This window comes from Jaculus jaculus, chromosome 3 (genome assembly GCF_020740685.1).
Source record: "Jaculus jaculus isolate mJacJac1 chromosome 3, mJacJac1.mat.Y.cur, whole genome shotgun sequence".
Classification (NCBI taxonomy): Eukaryota; Metazoa; Chordata; class Mammalia; order Rodentia; family Dipodidae; genus Jaculus; species Jaculus jaculus.
In genome coordinates, this window is record NC_059104.1 from 160,187,533 (window position 1) to 160,206,284 (window position 18,752).

An 18,752-nucleotide genomic window follows, 5' to 3' on the forward strand; every position below is an offset into this window, starting at 1 on the left:
AGTGAATTCCACGTCAGCTTAGCTAGAACAAGAAACTACCTCGAAAAATCAAAAAAAAAAAAAAAAAGTATTAGGGCTAGAAAGTTCTAAAAACTTCAAAAGATTTATGTTTTTTAAATATTTTATTTATTATTTGAGAAAGAGAAAGAATGTGCATGCCAGGGTTTCCAGCCACTGCAAATGAACTTTAGAGCATGCTCCACCTTGTGCAGCTGGCTTACATGGGTACTGGAGAATCAGACCTGGGTCCTTAGGCTTCACAGGCAAGTGCCTTAACTGCTAAGCCATCTCTCCACTCCCAAAAGATTTACTCTTCAATTTTTTTATGAGAGAAAGTATGTGGTATGTGTATGGCCACTCCTGGGCCTCTTGCTGCTGCAAGTGCACCCCAGAAACATTTGGTATATTGTGCATCTGGCTTTGTGTGGGTACTGGGGAAATCAAACCTGGGTTGACAGGCTTGGCAAGCCAGCACATTTACCACTCAGGAACAGGGGTAGAACTAAGTCAGAGGCTAGTCTTGGCTACAGAGAAAAACCTTGTATCTCAAAGAAAAAAAAGGGGGGGGGGGCTGCTGGAGAGATGGCTTAGGGAGGGGTTAAGATGTTTGCTTGCAAAGTCAAAGGATCCCAGTTTAATTCTCCAGGACCCACATATGCCAGATGCACAAGGTAGCGCATGCATCTGGAGTTCATTTGCAGTAGCTGGAGCCCTGGCATGCCCATTCTCTCTCTCTTTTTCTCTCCCTCTTTCCTATTTCTCTCTCTCTCAAATAAATAAATATATATTTTTTAAAGGCAGGTAGGTGGAGAGTAGATAAGAATAGCCATGCTGTGGTGGTTTGATTTAGGTGTCCTCCATACACTTAGGTTGTTCTGAATGCTAGATTCCCAGCTGACGGAGATTTGGGAATTAATACCTCCAGCAGGCAGTGTATTGTTGGGGGCGGGCTTATGGATGTTTTAGCCAGCTTCCCCTTGCCAGTGTTTGGCACACTCTCCTGTTGCTATGGTCCACCTTATGTTGGCAAGGGGGTGTTGTCCACCCTCTACTCATGTCATTTTCCCTGCCATCATGGAGCTTCCCCTCGAGCCTGTAAGCCAAAATAAACCTTTTTTTCCCCCACAAGCTTCTCTTGGGTGATTTCTACCAGCAATGTGAACCTGACTGCAACAGTAAAGTGGTACTGAGGAGTGGTATTGCTGCTAGATACCTGACTCTGGCTTTGGCCTTTTGGAGCTGATTTTCAAGAATGTGGAAGGATTTGGAATGTTGGCCTAAGAGATGCCTTGCAGTGCAGGTCAGTGCAGGTCATGAGGATGAACCGTGGGTTGCAGGGGAGACCCAGTGGAGATGCCGGGACCACAAGATGGCTGCTAAGGAAAGCTGCCAGTCCCCATGAAGTTTTCCAGGACTGCTTTTGACAGCTAAGCCATCTTCCCAGCCCCCTAGGTTCTTTTTAATAAAAAGTGGGCTAGAGCAAGACCCTACCTTGAAAAACCAAAAATAAATTAAAAAAAAAAAATAGGTAATTCCGGTTCAGCCCAGGCTAGAGTGAAACCCTACCTTGAAAAACCAAAATAAATTAATTAATTAATTTTGCATGGTAGTGTGATGTTTGGTGACAAAAGTCTCATTATGTAGGCCAGGCTGCCCTTAAATTCATGGTCTTTCTGCCTCAGCTTCCTGAGTGCTAGAATTATAGGTATGCACAACACCAGGAAAAACACAAAAATTTAGGAACCATATGCACACTAGTGATAGTAAGAAAGAGCCCTGAAATCACTAAGCCCAATGGAAGTAAATGGTGCTTTCTAGAAAGTGCAAAAGATTCAATTTTTTTTTTTTTTCAAGGTAGCGTCGCACTCTAGTCCAGGCTGACCCAGAACTCACTATGTAGTCTCAGGGTGGCCTCAAACTCATGGTGATCCACCTACCTCTGCCTCCCAAGTGCTGGGATTAAAGGTTTGCGCCACCACACCCGGCTTAGTTCTTAATTTTTTTTTTTTTAAGATTGGGTCTAACTCTAGTCCAGGCTGACCTGGAATTCACTATGTAGTCTCAGGGTGGCCTCAAACTCACTGCAATCCTCCTACCTCTGCCTCCCAAGTGCTAGGGGGTGCATGCGTCTGGAGTTCGTTTGCAGTGGCTGGAGGCCCTGGTGTGCCCATTGTCTGTCTGTCTGTCTGTCTGTCTGTCTGTCTCTCTCTCTCCTCCTCTTCCTCTCTCTCAAATAATTTTTTTTTTAAGGAAGAATGTCCTTTTGATATAATATTTCAACCTTCAGATTTGGAAGAGTGGGGCTGACACTGTCTACTCAAGACCTGCAATAATAGGAGGGGGAAATAATGACATCAGAGTATAGGAGAAACTAGTGGGCAGGAAGTGGTAGAAGGGGATTCAGGAGAGGGAAAAAGGAAGATGGCAGTGGGATGTCTATGTGTATGGAAATTGTCAAAGTTTAAAACAAGAATTGGAAGAGTGGCATTATCAAAGTAATTCTGAGAAGAATTTATAAAGTTCTACATACACATCAGTTTTGAAATGTAAGAAAAACACATGTTTATTTAAGGTCATTTCACTGATCAGTACCTTCTCACAAACACTCCCCCAGTAGCCACTTTTTTTTTCACTCTCTTCTTCTCTTTGCTAGACTCACATGTGTTGTCTTCCTATAAACAAAAGAAAAAAGCGTCAGATATAATCTTTATGCTAGCATACATTTTCATCTTTATACACTGCCCAAAGAGAAAAAGAGCTTCGTAAAGTATTTTCAGTTCTGTTTAATTTTCCCTTAGTATTTTGTCTAAATGTATTTCCAAATCAGAAGTGTCCATGCTTCAATGTGGAGACACCCTGAAACCATTCAGTACAATCTCTACTTAAGAGATTCCTTGAAGCTGGGCGTGGTGGCGCACGCCTTTAATCCCAGCACTCGGGAGGCAGAGGTAGGAGGATCACTATGAGTTCGAGGCCACCCTGAGACTACATAGTGAATTCCAGGTCAGCCTGAGCCAGAGTGAGACCCTACCTCAAAAAACCAAAAAAAAAAAAAAAGAGAGAGAGAGAGAGAGAGATTCCTTGAAGAGAAAAGCTTATTATTTCTGCTTCTGTCTGAAGACTATCACTTCATATGACTGAAATTTAGAAAGTGTTCATTTGTCTTCTTATGGAATCTTTACAAGCCCCATAGGGCTAGGATTTACATTTCCTGACTCCTCCATTTTCAAGTTTGTACAACATCCCTTTTCTATTCTTGTCTCATTTTCCACTTTGCCCATTCCTCACTATTCCTAAGTATTTCTTATCTTGGTATTCTCATGACCTAGAACAGAAGAAATAAATGCTATGAGAAGGAGCTAGGGAAGGGGCTAGAACACACTAGATGTCAATCACTGTTGAGTAATTCTTACAGCTCTGCACCTACATAGGCAGGACAGATCAGACTTGACAAGAACAGACCAAGGCATATGTCGTGCTCACTGTTGTAGTCAGATTCACATTGCTGCAGAAATCACCCAAGAGCAGCTCGTAGGAAAAAAGGTTTATTTTGGCTTATAGACTTCAGGAGAAGCTCCATGATGGCAGGGGAAAATGATGGCATGAGCAGAGAGGGTGGACATCACCCCTTGGCCAACATCAGATGGACAACAGCAACAGGAGAGCGTGCCAAACACTGGCAAGAGGAAGTTGGTTATGACACCCATAAGCTCGCCCTCAACAATACACTGACTGCAGGATGTGTTAATTTCCAAATTCCTATCAGCTGGGGCCCTAGCATTCAGGACACCTAAGTGTATGGGGGACACCTGAATCAAACCACCACACTCACTAAGGTATTCCTGCATACCTTTGCTACTGAGCTTAGATAGCTTAACTCAGTATAAAGTAGTGTGTGAACATGGAAGCAAGCTGTCACCATCAAACAACATGGAAAAACAGAACCATGTCTCTATACCCTCCTCTTCCCTCAGCTGCAGACTTGCTGTCATACAAGCTCCTAAAGCACAGTAAGAAAGTGAAGGTGAGGGGTATAGAATGTTAGTAACAAGAGATGTCAAGCATGGGCCCCGGGGTTAAGGTAGTTAAGACATAGCTATACATAAAGACTCATTGACATTTGATCTCTTCACTTGTGATACAAGAGTAGCTTCTACTACAAGTAATGTCCTGGCATTGAGCCCAACATAAAGTAATACCTACTACTGACAATGAGTAACTTATTACTAAGGTGAGCTAGATGGTCTTAAGAAATTTAAAACTTTCAGTACTATAGGGAAAGCAAATACTCAACCAAATAGAAAAAAAAAATGAGATATCCTCAAACCAAGTACTAAATGCTTGGTGGAAGGAGAGATCGTATGCAGCTTGGTTCACTCTCCACCTCCCCAAAAGGCTTTAAATGACACAGCTGAATCTCCCTTCTTAATTCTAAGGTTCCAATGATTAAAAAAAAGGAAGCTACATGATCTGGAAAGATTTCTCAGCGGTCAAGGTGCTTGCTTATAAAGCCTAATGACCCTGATTTGATTCCCCAGTACCAACATAAAGCACACAGTGACATATGCATCTGGAGTTCATCTGCAAGAGCTAGAGGCCCTGTCACATCCATTTTCATTCTGTCTGTGTATGTCTGTCTGTCTGTCTCTGCTCACAAAGAAGTAAAAATTTTTTTTTTTTAAAGTTTTTTTTTTTTTAATTTTATTTATTTATTTGAGAGCGACAGACACAGAGAGAAAGACAGAGGGAGAGAGAGAGAGAATGGGCGCGCCAGGGCTTCCAGCCTCTGCAAACGAATTCCAGACACGTGCGCCCCCTTGTGCATCTGGCTAACGTGGGACCTGGGGAACCGAGCCTCGAACCGGGGTCCTTAGGCTTCACAGGCAAGCGCTTAACCGCTAAGCCATCTCTCCAGCCCAGAAGTAAAAATTTTTAACTGGGTATTTAATCCCAGCACTTCGGAGGCAGGGGTAGGAAGACTGCCATGAGTTTGAGGCTACCCTCAGACTACATCATGAATTCCAGGTCAACCTGGACTAGAATGAAACCCTGCCTGGGGTGGGGGGGTGTTTTTTAAAAAGAAGTTACAAAATACAAAAAAAATTACAAAATCACATGGCTTTAGGTATCCTCACAGCAGCCCAGGGTGGTATCTGTGCCACTATCAAGGTTAAATGTTGTGTGTATTATTCCTGATAACTCTGCTGATGTCTCATCTGCTTTACAAGACCTATAGGAACAGATTTAGACCATGTCAGCCAATACTGTGCCATGGAAATAAACAGTTCTGGGAATGGATCTCAGGTTTTCATGGTGGAGAAAGTTATACTCAATTGCTGTTTTAACTTTATCTCTGCCCTTTTACAGTCAGCTCACACTCAGATGGTTCTGTGACAATCTAACAAATGTATCTGGATTCCCTCCACTGCTCTCCAAGGCCTGAAAGTCTACAAGAATGGAAACCCAAAGGCCTCCAGTTTGCTATGTACCCACTTCCCCCCTAACTCCTTGCTTCAATTCTTTCTCCCCAACAATTTTTTCCCAGGACTATCTTCCTGCACTCCACCAATGTAACTTTCAGGGTTCAGTCCCAACTTCCATATCCCGTGGCCCACTAAGACTTAAGAAGATAGGATGGTCATCACCCCATTCCCTAATAGCAGTTAGGGTTACTTCTCGGGGGGGGGGGGGGTGAGAAGGAGTCAGGTAGCTTTGTTAGGCAGTTAAGGTGACTGAGCACCTAAAAAGGCAGAAATGTCTGCCTGCTGCAATCTGCATTTGCTAGAGATCAAAGGATGATCCCTGACTCCTTATCTGACTGTTTTCTGTACTTGTTCTTTGTATATGGTTCTGTAAGTTTCCTTTTTCGCTTCTATGCATTTCTTCTTTTGTCACTGTAAGTAAGCATTTTCTGTTTTCCTAGTGCTATATTCTCAATTCCAAATTCATAACTGTCACATAAGAAAAAAAGCCAATGAAAACAAATAAATGATAAGTTATAGCTATATGAATAGTTTTTTTATCATATTGAATTTCACTTACTTCTAAGAGCTTTCCTTATAGAAAAACTAGTCTGTGTTAGTGATAGATACAGGTAGTCTACAGTGTAGATGTTTTCTATTCTTCAGTGGCAACAACAGGTAAGGTGTTCAGGTCCCGTGTAGAAGATAAGCATTTCTCAATTAATAACTTCACTCTAATGCTAGAGGGATGGCTCAAACATTAAGGCCCTTGCCTGCAAAGCCTAACAATCTTTGTTTAATTCCTCAGTACCCACATAAAGCCAGAGGCACAAAGTGGTGCATGCATCTGAAGTTTATTTGCAGTGGCTAAAAGCTCTGGCATGCCCATTGTTTCAATCTCTCTCTTCACTGTATCTGTCTGCTTGCAAATAAATAAGTAAAATAATAATTTTTAAAAAAGGGCTGGAGAGATGGCTTAGTGGTTAAGCGCTTGCCTGTGAAGCCTAAGGACCCCGGTTCAAGGCTCGATCCCTCAGGACCCACGTTAGCCAGATGCACAAGGGGGTGCACACGTCTGGAGATCGTTTGCAGTGGCTGGAGGCCCTGGCGCGCCCATTCTCTCTCTCTCTCTCTCTCTCTCTCTCTCTCTCTCTCCCCCTCTTTCTGTCTGTCGCTCTAAAAATAAATAAATAAAAATAAAAATGATTCAAAATATGCAGTTCTGGCTTTAAAAAAAAAAAAAGAAAAAAAGCCAAGCCAAGGGTATGAAGTCAAAAGCTAAGTAAGAGACTTTAGGGATTTTGTTTGTTTGTTTGTTTTGTTTTTCAAGGTAGGGTCTCAATCTATCTCAGACTGACTTGGAATTCGCTTTATGAGACTTTAGTTTTGTACTGATCCCACCATTACACTACCTATATGAATTAAGACAAGTTATTTAGCCCCCTCTGAGATCTGATTTTTCCATGTGAAAAGAAGACAGGTCAGATGACATATATAAGATAAAATATTAGAAGTTTGTGTTACTCCACAACCTGAGTGACGGAATGCTATGGGGCTGAAGAGATGCCCCAGCAGTTAAAAGTACTAGGCTTGCAAAGCCTGAAAGCCTATGTTCAATTCCTCAGTACCCACATAAAGCCAGACACACCAAATGGCATATGTAACTGGAGTTCATTTGCAGTGCCAACAGACCCTGGCACACCCATTCTTTCTCCCTCTCTTCTTCTCTCTCCTTGCAAATAAATAATTTTAAAAGCATTTTACTTATTTATTTGATAGAGAGAGAGAGAATGGGCAAGCCAGGGCCTCCAGCCACTGCAAACAAACTCCAGATGCATGCACCCCCCTTGTGCATCTGGCTTACATGGGTCTGGAGAATCAAACTGGGATCCTTTGGCTTTGTAGGAAAAAGTCTTAACCTCTAAGCCATCTCTCCAGCCCAATAAATAATTTTTTTAAAGGATGCTATGACATTTCTGTTCTGCCTCTTTTCTACTCTTACAATGGCTAAAGATGTCTTAGATTCCATTCCAAGCACTTTCTCTTGGTTATTAAGAATTGTTGGGGAGGTAATATGATGGAGAATGGAATTTCAAAGAGGAAAGTGTGGGGGGAGGGGGGGAATTAACATAGGATTTTTTTATAATCATGGAAAATGCTAACAAAAAAATAAACATTAAAAAAAAGAATTGTAAAATACATTCTCTGGCTGCTTCAGCATTCTTAGTGACTGCTCTACTCTTGGACAATATATTTCCTTATATAGTACAAGAGTAAGTTACACTGAACACATGCATCAGGCTGCTATTTTAATGTGTATTCAATCAGTTTCAGATGTAGATGTAGAGATGTTCTTTTAACCCTGACATCAGCTCTAGAAAGTATAAATTATCTACAGTTTATAACTGAGGCATTACTAGGTTAAATGACTTAACCAAATCAAAAAGATTATACACAGAATTCAAACACAAATAGCCCCAACTCACAGCTTAATACTCTTAGCCACATTTATATCCCTTTTATTAAGAAAATAAATAAGAGCTGGGCGTCATGTTGCACACCTTCGATCCCAGCACTCAGGAGGCAGAGGTAGGAGGATTGTTGTGAGTTTGAGGACACCGTGAGACTACATAGTGAATTCCAGGTCAGCCTGGGCTAGAGCGAAACCCTACCTTGAAAAAACAAAACAAAACAAAGAAAGAAAATAAGTGGAGGACACCAACCGTAGCCACGAAGTTGGGAACTTGCATGTTCTCCAGGGTCTCCCTGAGCTGATCTACCTCTGCTCGGTATTCGTCCAATTGACACTCTAACTTTTCTCTACGCAGTCGTTCATAGCCCAGCTGTCCCTGCAGCTCTTTGATGGTTCTATAAGAAATGTTTTTCAGTCAGTTCCAGGTCACCTAACAATTATTTCCGCTAGTAGTATAATCTATACAGTATACTGAAGGCAAATCTATTTAACAACTGGGCATGTAAGGCCAACTACATATCTTTAGTCATCTAAATACTGGGGATAAGTTTAAGTAGGTTAAAGCCGAGAAAAGTAAGGCTGGGGAGATGCTCTCAGGTGAAGTGTTTACTAGGCAAACATAGACCAGATTCCAGAAGCCCCCTAAAATGCTGAGCATGGCAGTGTGCCCCTGCAGTTTCAGTACTGGGTAGGTGACAACATGCAGGTCTCTGGGAGTTGATGGCTAGGTAGTCTAGCCAAATGGGTGAGTTGTAGGTTTACTGAGAGACCCTGACTCAATAAAATAAGATGGAAAGCAATCAGAAACACTCAATGTTGACCTGTGACTTCCATGCACACCCATATAATTATTCATACACAAAGATACACAAAACTAAACTTTTTTTTTGGTTTTTCGAGGTAGGGTCTCAGTCTAGCCCAGGCTGACCTGGAATTTACTCTATTCTCAGGGTGGCCTCGAACTCAAGGCAATCCTCCTACCTCTGCTCCCCCCGCCCCGAGTGCTGGGATTAAAGGCGTGTGCCACCATGTCCAGGTAGTAAGATTATTTTTAACAAATAGCTAAGTGTTGCAGTCAGGTTCACACTGCTGGCAAAAAATCTGAACACAAGCAGCTTATGGAAAAAAAAGGTTTATTTTGGCTTACAGACTTGAGGGGAAGCTCCATGATGGCAGGGGAAAACAATAGCATGAGCTGACCAACATCAGATGGACAACAGCAATAGGAGAGTATGCCAAACAGGAATCTGTTTATAACACTCATAAGCCTGCCCCCAACAATACATGGCCTCCAGGAGGCTCTAATTCCCAAGTTGCCATCAGTTGGGGACCTAGCAAACAACTAAGTTCACCTAAGTTTAGGGGGACATCTGAATCAAACCACCATACCAGGTTTGGCAGTTCATGCCTTTAACCCTAGCATATGGGAGGATCACCATGAGTTTGGGGCCAGAATGGGCTAGAGTGAGACTCTGTTTTTAAAATTTATGTATAAGGCTGAAGAGATGGCTTAATGGTTAAGGCGCATGCCTGCAAAGTCAAAGATCCCAGGTTCGAGTTCCCAGGACCCAATAAGCCAGATGCACAAGATGGCACATATATCTGCAGTACATCTGCAGTGGCTGGAGATCCTGGCATGCCCATTCTCTTTCTCTAATAAAAATTTTAAAAAATTAGTACATATATGCCAGTTGTGGTGGTGCATGCCTTTAATCTCAGCACTTGGGAGGCAGAGGTAGGAGAATCATCATGAGTTTGAGGCCACCTTGAGACTATATAGTAAATTCCAGGTCAGCCTGGACTAGAATGAAACCCTACCTCAGGGGGAGGGGGGAGGGAGAAAAAGAAAAAGAAAACTGGGGAGATGGCTGAATGGTTTAAGATATTTATTTACACAGCACCTTTAACCATAACGCACAAGGTGGTGCATGCATCTGGAGTTCATTTGCAGTGACTAGAGGCCCTAGTGTAGCCATTCTCATTTTCTCTCCTCCTCCGTCCCTCCCTCTCTCTCTCTCTCTCAAATAAATAAGTAAAAATAAAATATTCAGGGGAAAAAAAGTGAGGAAAACTAGCAGACATGGTGGTGCATGTTTTTTATTCCAGCATTCAGGAAAGTGAAGTAGAAGGATTACCATAGGTTTGAGGCCAGTCTGGGGCTACAAAGTAAGTTCCAGGTCAGCCTGAGTTAGATATAGTGAGACGCTGCCTTGAAATATAAATAAAGAGCCAGGCATGGTAGAGGTAGGAGGATCACTGTGAGTTTGAGGTCATCCTGAGACTACATAGTGAATTCCAGGTCAGCCTGGGATGGATGGATGGATGGATGGATGGATAGATAACTGACAGATAGATAGATAGATAGATAGATAGATAGATAGATACATACATACATACATACATACATACATACATACATACATACATACATAGATATAAAGAGAGAGAAAAAGATAGTGATTAAGGGAGCCAGCAACATTGACCTCTGGATACATGTACACATACCTACAGACATACAAACATGCATACACACATATGTATGAAAAAAGGAGGGAAATTATCCTCAAAATAGAGTAATACAGGCTTTTTGTTGTTGTAGTCTGAGTTTGACTTAATTAACGAATTAAAAAAAGCATATCAAACGAGCATCCCTTGCTAGGCATGGTGACGCACACCTTTAATCCCAGCACTTGGGAGGCAAAGGTAGGTAGATCACCATGAGTTCAAGTCCTCCCTGAGAGTATAGTAAATTTCAGGTCAGTCTGGAAATCCTGACTCGAAAAACCAAAAACAAAACAAAAAAAAGCATCCCTCAATGTTTATCCAGTTTATTTTTTAAAACAATTATATGTAAGATCAGAAATTGGACTTAAAAAAAAAGATGCTTTCAGGCACACTTAATATCAAGTGGAGACCAGACCAAATGGTTCAAGAATAGCTAACTGAGTGAAATTTAGAAGAAACATTGCCTCCTAGCTGATACAAAATTACATCCTTACACAAGATCTGAATGGATTGTTAGGAAAAAAAAAAAAAAAACTGTGGCTAGAGAGATCACTTGCAAAAAACTGCTGCTCTGGTTCAATTCCCCAGTACCCACATAAAGCCAGATGCACAGAGTGGCACTTGAGTCTGGAGTTCATGTGCAGTGTCAAGAGGCCCTAGCATGCTACCCCCTTCTCTCTCTCTCTTTCTCTCTCTCCTCTCTCTCTCAGCTGTCTCTTTATACCTATCTCTATCCCCCACAATAAATAAGTTATTGATTTATTTACTTATTTATTTGAAAGACACACACAGAGTACAAGACAGAGAAGGGGGAGAGAGGAAGAGAAAGAATGGGTCCACCAGGACCTCCTGCCACTGCAAACTAACTCCAGACCCATGCGCCACTTTGTGCATCTGGCTTTATGTAGGTACTGGGGAATTGAACCCAGGGCATCAAGCCCTGCTAGCAAACACCTCTAACTGCTGAGCCATCTCTCTAGACTTAAAAGTATTTTTAAAAAATCTGGGCTGGATGTGGTGGTGCACACCTTTAATCCCAGCACTTGGGAGGCTGAGGTAGGAGGATCACCATGAGTTCAAGGCCACCCTGAGACTACATAATGAATTTTAGGTCAGCCTGAGCTAGAATGAGACCCTACCTCAAAAAAACCAAATAAATAAATCTTATTTAACAGTCCCTTACATCAATACTTTATTCCACAGTGAGAAACTATTCTGTGACCACTAAAGTTCCATTATAGACAGTTAAAATTATAATGAGAGCTAAGGAGATGGCTCAGAGGGTAAAGTGCTTCCACACAAGAATAAAGGGCTGGTTAGGATCCCTGGCATCCACACAGAAGCTGGGCATGGTGGTGTGCACTGGCTGGGGAGATGGAGAAAGAACAACCTCTGGGGCTTGCTAGCTAGCTTGCCTGGCTGAACGGGTGAGCTCTAGGTTCAGTCTCAGAAAACAAGATGACAAGAACAGAGGATGATACCTGGCATTGCTCTCTGACCTCCACATGTACCCCTCCATACAAATACACATGCAAAAATTATAATGATCCTTGAAAATGCTAAAAATAAGTGAATATTGAGTGCTCAACATTGAGACATTTATATCATGCTCTCCAAGGCTCAGGGAGAACTGCAGAAAAGGGGGGTGGAAATAATGTAAAAGACCGTGGATGGAGAGGAGTATTCTGAAACCCTGTCTTTCAGGTATTAGTGGCTGTTGCATTTATGACCTCACAGCAACTGTTGTTACCTGTACAAGACCTGCTCAATATTGGGCCTATCAACATTCTGTCACAGATGATGGAGGAGGAGAAAAAGACATCAAAATAGAAGAGGGACCAATTGAAGAGAAGGGATTCAAAGGACAGGGAATGAAGGAAGGAGGGCAAAAGAAGGCAATAAAAGGAGATTATGATAAAAAAAAATACATTAATTACATGTACGAAAATTGCCAATAAAAAAGTTTGAGGTGCTGGATATGGTGGTGCATGCCTTTAATCCCAGATCTCAGGAAGCAGAGGTAGGAGGACAGCTGTGAGTTTGAGACCAGACTGAGACTAGAGTGATTTCCATATCAGCCTGGACTGCAGTGAGACCCTCCATCAAAAAAAAAAAAAAATTATATATATGTATGTATATGGGCTGGAGAGATGGCTTAGCTGTTAAGGTGCTTCCCTGCAAAGCCCAAGGACCAGGTTCAGTTCCCCAGTGCTCACATAAACCAGAGGGCACAAGGTGGTACATGTGTCTGAAGTTTGTTTTCAGTGGCTAGAGGCCCTAGCATACTCTGCCTCTTTATCTCTCAAGTAAGTAAATTAATTAATTAACTAATTAAATATATGTGTGTATGTGTATATATATATAATATGTATGTATGTATGTATGTATGTATGTATGTTTATATATATAAAATTTTCTTTAAAAAAAATTTAAGGTTAGATGAAAGGTTCATGCTTTTAAGGCCAGCACTCAGGAGGAAAGGTTGGAGGATTACTATGAGTTTGAAGCCAACCTGGACTACAGAATGAGTCCCAGATCAGCCTGGGCTAAAATAAGACCCTACCTTGAAAAAAATTTTTTTTATCATAATCATCTTAAACAGAATGGAAGTCATAGACTGGCTCAAACCTAGTCCAGCCTCATACCCTTATAATCCCTTTGTGATTATATACAAGTTGTTTGTTTGTTTTTTATGAGAGAGAAAACAAGAGGGAGAGGAAACTGGCATGCCAGGGCCTCTAAACACTGCAATCAAACTCCAGTTGTGCCGGGCGTGATGGCGCACACCTTTAATCCCAGCACTTAGGAGGCAGATGTAGGAGGGTTGCCATGAGTTGAAGGCCACCCTGAGACTACACAGTGAATTCCACATCAGCCTGGGATACAGTGAGACCATACCTCAAAACAAACAAACAAAAAAAAAAAAACTCCAGCTATGTGTTCCATCTTGTGCGCATGCATGACCTTGTGCATCTGGCTTATGCAGTTTCTGGGGAGCTGAACCTGGGTCCTAAGACTTCAAAGGCAACTGCGTTAACTGCTAACTCCAGCCCTATATACAAGTTTTTTATCCTCCATATTAATTGTTAGGTTTCTAATCCATACAGTGAGATGGTAACTCATGGAGTCATGAGGAGTCTCTACACCTATGCTCCGGATCTAGTGCTCATGGTGGCAGTGTAGTAACCCACTTTAGAAAAGAAGCAAGGCAAACCAAAATTTAAAGCTCACTATTAGGAAATAACTACTCAGCTCTGATGTTCTTTCTATACTGCAAAAGTTCTAGGAACTTTCAGCTGGAATTTCAGACCAGGCCAATACTAAAACTATTCTACATATCAAGACACAGTAGTCTAGGGCAGAGAGCAGTTATCCTTACGGTATGGTCTATGAGATGCCAGGAAAGAATCTCTCACACACACACCCAAAAAAAGCCCTGCCATACCTTCTTACTGTCTAAAAACCCCCTTGAAGGGGTGAGTATTCAGACCAATGTGACAGAGTTGTAAATAATGATCTCTCAAACACAACTGTCTCTGACCTGCTAGGAGGGATACTTGTCTTTTTATTAAGAAAAGCACATATGTTCATTCTCAAGGATAGAGGTGAAGGTTCAAATAGCAGTAACTAATTAAGGAACTTAAAGTGAGTGCATCTCAGTCTAAAGGTATGCAAAGTGCTGAGCACTGTCTGAAGTTCCTACAGTGTGCTTTATGGTGTTGGTGGCTTTTCTCTCTCTCTGCGTAGTCCTGTGGAAGTGGGCCAGTTTCTTCTACTATTATGGAACTTCCCCTCTATCTGCAAGGTTCAATAAATCCCATCCTTCATAACTGTGCCTGGTTTGGAAGTTCATCCCACCATTATGAGGCTACTACAGGTACCTAAATATACATTGTTATTTTAAGGACATTACTTTTCAGACTCAAGCTGTTTTTTCTTCTGCTTTACATCCTCTTCTGTTATGCCACCCAAGTGTTTGTAGTTGCTCTCAGCAATTTCCAGAAGGTGTCTCAATTCTACAACTTTTTTGTAAGCTCTAACTGCAAGACAAAATATGAACATAGTCAAATAATAACTCATGTGCTTACATGATGTCAATACTCTCTAACATTCTATTCTAGAACCAGTGAGAGGTACTTAGGAGATGCTGAAATAGGGTGGACTATATACAAAGAAAGATATCGATGATACTCGGATGAGCAAGCAATGGAGTTGGATGAATCTTTGTTGTTGGAGAGTATTGTCAGATAATCATGATTCATGAGCAGGTTATTAATCTTGCTGCTATGAAACTTAAAAAGCAGATAATAAACTTTCCAGGCATGGTGGTATGCCTTTCATCCCAGCACTTGGAAGGCATAGGTAGGAGGATTGCTATGAGTTCAAGGCCAGCCTGAAACTACAGAGTGAGTGCCAGGTCAGCCTGGGCTATAGCAAGACTCTACCTCAAAACCCCCATCCCCCAAAAAAAAAAATTTTAAAAATTGGGTCAAAAACATGAAGAAACGAGTTAAGTGTTTACCAGCATAACCTTAGCACCTAGACACTGTCTGTCACATAACTAATACTTGACAAATAAATGTTGACTGATGAAAGAAAAAACCAATGACGCATGATTTCAGAGACTACTTTTAGTATATTGAGTTCAGAATATTTTCAAAAATCAGAACCATCTTGGATAGGCTACCATAGCCCGTAAGTTAGGCTATGAACACAGTATCTATTCACATATACATTAGATGAATGATAAGCCTTTCTCGTCCATTTTATCCAAGTCCTGGCATTTCAAAGAAAAGCCTAAATTCTACTTCCCAAAAGGTTTTATTGCTACTCTATGCTGAGAAAATAGTCCTTTTAGACTCATTACCATTCACCTAGTCATAATCCAGGCAAGTATCTAAGAGCCTTCCTTGATTACTTTCATCTACAAACCCTCTGAAGTAAGTCACTGAGATGAACTTCCAGACCAGACACAGTTATGGAGGAAGGGATGTACTGAAGCTTACAGATCCAAGGGAAGTTCCATAATGGCAGAAGAAGCTGGCCCACTTTCACAGGTCCAAGCAGAAAGAGAGGCGACCCAAGCCTAAAAACCCAAAAGCCACACCACAAACAAGTACATTTCAGGAACTCCAAGCACTTTGCATATATTTAGATTGGAATTTCAAATCCACCACACCTTAGGACTGTACCCTAAGATCCACCCAGTGACACCTCTTTCAGTTAGGTGGCTGGAAATCCAAGAAGTTTCAATAAACTCCTCAATCTATTGGGGAGCATCTATTCAAACTAGCACACCCTCATATCCAAATCCATGGGCAAATCCCATGATTGCTCTTAAAACTACATCCAGGGCTAAAGAGATTGCTTAGTGGTTAAGGCGCTTAGTGGTTAAGGCCTGTGAAGCCTAAGGATCCATGTTCAACTCTCCAGATCCCTCATAAGTCAGACACACAGAGGTGAGGCAAGCACAAGGTTGCACATACCCACTAGGTGGCGCAAGCATCTGAAGTGAAATTTCAGGGGCTGTAGCCCTGGCACACCAATTTTCTCTCTTTCTCTCTCTATCTCACTCTCTAAAATTTAAGAAAAAAAAAAAAAAACTTCTGATATCTTCTGGACATGTCTTTAGTGACTGGACTGCCTGGCTATATAAAAAAAAAAACTACATCCAAAATCTCATGCTTTCTCACTACCTCCATAATCTCCACTCTGGTCTAGGACTTTCTACTGAATTAAAGCCATATCCTCCTAACAGAGTTCCCCATCCAGTATTGCACTGTGAAAGGAAACAGGGTTTCCACACCACTGCAAATTGGAGTGCACAAATAGGCAGAGCTAACCAGATCCCTACTAGGCTCTTTCTGTTTCTTTTTCTTTTTTTCTTTTTTTCTTTTTGTTGACTTATTTATTTGAGAGCAACAGAGAGAGAAAGAGGCATAAAGAGAGACAAAAGGGGTGTACCAGGGCCTCCAGCCACCGCAAACAAACTCTTGATACATATGCCACCTTGTGCATCTAGTTTACATGGGTACTGGGGAGTCGAGACTCGAACTGGGGTCCTTAGGCTTCACAGGCAAGCACCTAACCACTAAGCCATCTCTGCAGTCTTTTTTTTTTTCAAGGTAGGGTTTCACTCTAGTCAAGGCTGACCTGGAATTCACTTTGTAGTCTCAGAGTGGCCTTGAACTCATGGCAATCCTCCTACCTGGGCCTCCCAAGTGCTAGGATTAAAGGCGTGTGCCATCATGCCCAGCCAACTAGGCTTTCTATCGTTACCAACCTCCAGATAAAAGATGCTATTTGGGGGGGAGGGAAAGGGAGGACATTACCATGGGATATTTTTTATAATCATGGAAACTGTTAATAAAAATTGAGAAATAGCCGGGCGTGGTGGCACACGCCTTTAATCCCAGCACTCGGGAGGCAGAAGTAGGAGGATCGCCGTGAGTTCAAGGCCACCCGGAGACTACAGTGTTAATTCCAGGTCAGCCTGGACCAGAGTGAGACGCTACCTCGAAAAAAAAAAAAAAAGAGAATAAAAATTAAAATACTGTTTGGGCCTAGGGCTAGAGCTCTGGTGTGCTGTAGCCGCTGCAGTTTGCATGAGGCGAGAGCTGTCGTTGGGAAAAACTGTCCTGGAGGCTGGGCTGCCTAGCGGGAGAGTGTGGCTTTATTTCAGGTGCAAGAACACCTCTGGCCCCAACTGCAAGCCATCTATGATAAGGCACCTCCCTCTACACTTCATGGGTTCCAACGAGGAGATCTAGTACTCATCAAGACACCAGAGATTCTTGAACCCGGTTGGAAAGGACCCTACACTGTGATTCTGACCACCCAAACTGCCATCAAGGTGGATGGTGTCCCATCCTGGATACACCACTCACACGTGAAGCCTGTTGACCCACACGCGGATCCAGACGACTACACACCTACAGAGAAGCCAGGAATGAGGCGAGCCATTGCACACCTGCAGGATCCACTCAAACTAAGAAACCGTAAGCTAGAGACTCAACAATGATGCCAGGGATGTTTATGGTTATGCTTCTTACTGTACTCACATGCTGCTCAGAACTTTGGGCTTCCCCTGTAGACCATGCCCTCTGGTCTCACAATTCATATAGCCCCTACTACCGCACTTGGATAATTTCCAACCCCACCACTGGAGCTATTATCAATTCCACTTCCCGCTTGGCCCCTCTGTATACATGGTGGCCAGAGCTCATGGTAGACCTCTGTGATCTTTTTTTTTTTTTAATTTTTATTAACATTTTCCATGATTATAAAATATATCCCATGGTAATTCCCTCCCTCCCCACCCCCACACTTTCCCATTTGAAATTCCATTCTCCATCATATTACCTCCCCATTACAATCATTGTAATTACATATACACAATATCAACCTATTAAGTATCCTCCTCCCTTCCTTTCTCTACCCTTTATGTCTCCTTTTTAACTTACTGGCCTCTGCTACTAAGTATTTTCATTCTCACGCAGAAGCCCAGTCATCTGTAGCTAGGATCCACATATGAGAGAGAACATGTGGCGCTTGGCTTTCTGGGCCTGGGGTACCTCACTTAGTATAATACTTTCCAGGTCCATCCATTTTTCTGCAAATTTCATAACTTCATTTTTCTTTACCGCTGAGTAGAACTCCATTGTATAAATGTGCCACATCTTCATTATCCACTCATCTGTTGATGGACATCTAGGCTGGTTCCATTTCCCAGCTATTATAAATTGAGCAGCAATAAACATGGTTGAGCACGTACTTCTAAGGAAATGAGATGAGTCCTTTGGATATATGCCTAGGAATGCTATAGCTGGGTCATATGGTAGATCAATCTCTAGCTGTTTTAGGAACCTCCACACCGTTTTCCACAATGGCTGGACCAGACTGCATTCCCACCAGCAGTGCAGAAGGGTTCCTTTTTTTCCACATCCCCGCCAACATTTATGATCATTTGTTTTCATGATGGTGGCCAATCTGACAGGAGTGAGATGGAATCTCAATGTAGTTTTAATCTGCATTTCCCTGATGACTAGTGACGTAGAACATTTTTTTAGATGCTTATATGCCATTTGTATTTCTTCCTTTGAGAACTCTCTATTTAGCTCCATAGCCCATTTTTTGATTGGCTTATTTGATTCCTTATTATTTAACTTTTTGAGTTCTTTGTATATCCTAGATATTAATCCTCTATCAGATATATAGCTGGCGAAGATTTTTTCCCATTCTATAGGTTGCCTCTTTGCTTTTTTCACTGTGTCCTTTGCAGAGCAAAATCTTTGTAATTTCATTAGGTCCCA

The 18,752-nt window shown here is 41.9% G+C and overlaps 1 protein-coding gene across 4 annotated transcripts in view; it reads right to left on the reverse strand.

Annotated features, from left to right (window-relative positions):
* Window positions 1-2,567: 2,567 nt before the first annotated feature.
* The window catches only part of Ankrd42 (ankyrin repeat domain 42), a 59,931-nt gene continuing 43,746 nt past the window's right edge, over window positions 2,568-18,752 (reverse strand). For 2 of the 4 annotated variants that reach the window (XM_045145693.1, XM_045145691.1), the window contains 3 exons: window positions 14,354-14,480; window positions 8,186-8,330; window positions 2,568-2,672 (listed from right to left, as the gene is read on the reverse strand). In XM_045145693.1, the coding sequence (XP_045001628.1) occupies window positions 2,586-2,672; window positions 8,186-8,330; window positions 14,354-14,480 (359 nt within the window). In that variant the 3' untranslated portion in view covers window positions 2,568-2,585. The remainder of the gene's footprint in view (window positions 2,673-8,185; window positions 8,331-14,353; window positions 14,481-18,752) is intronic. The other 2 variants (XM_045145692.1, XM_045145694.1) reach the window with 2 other exon arrangements.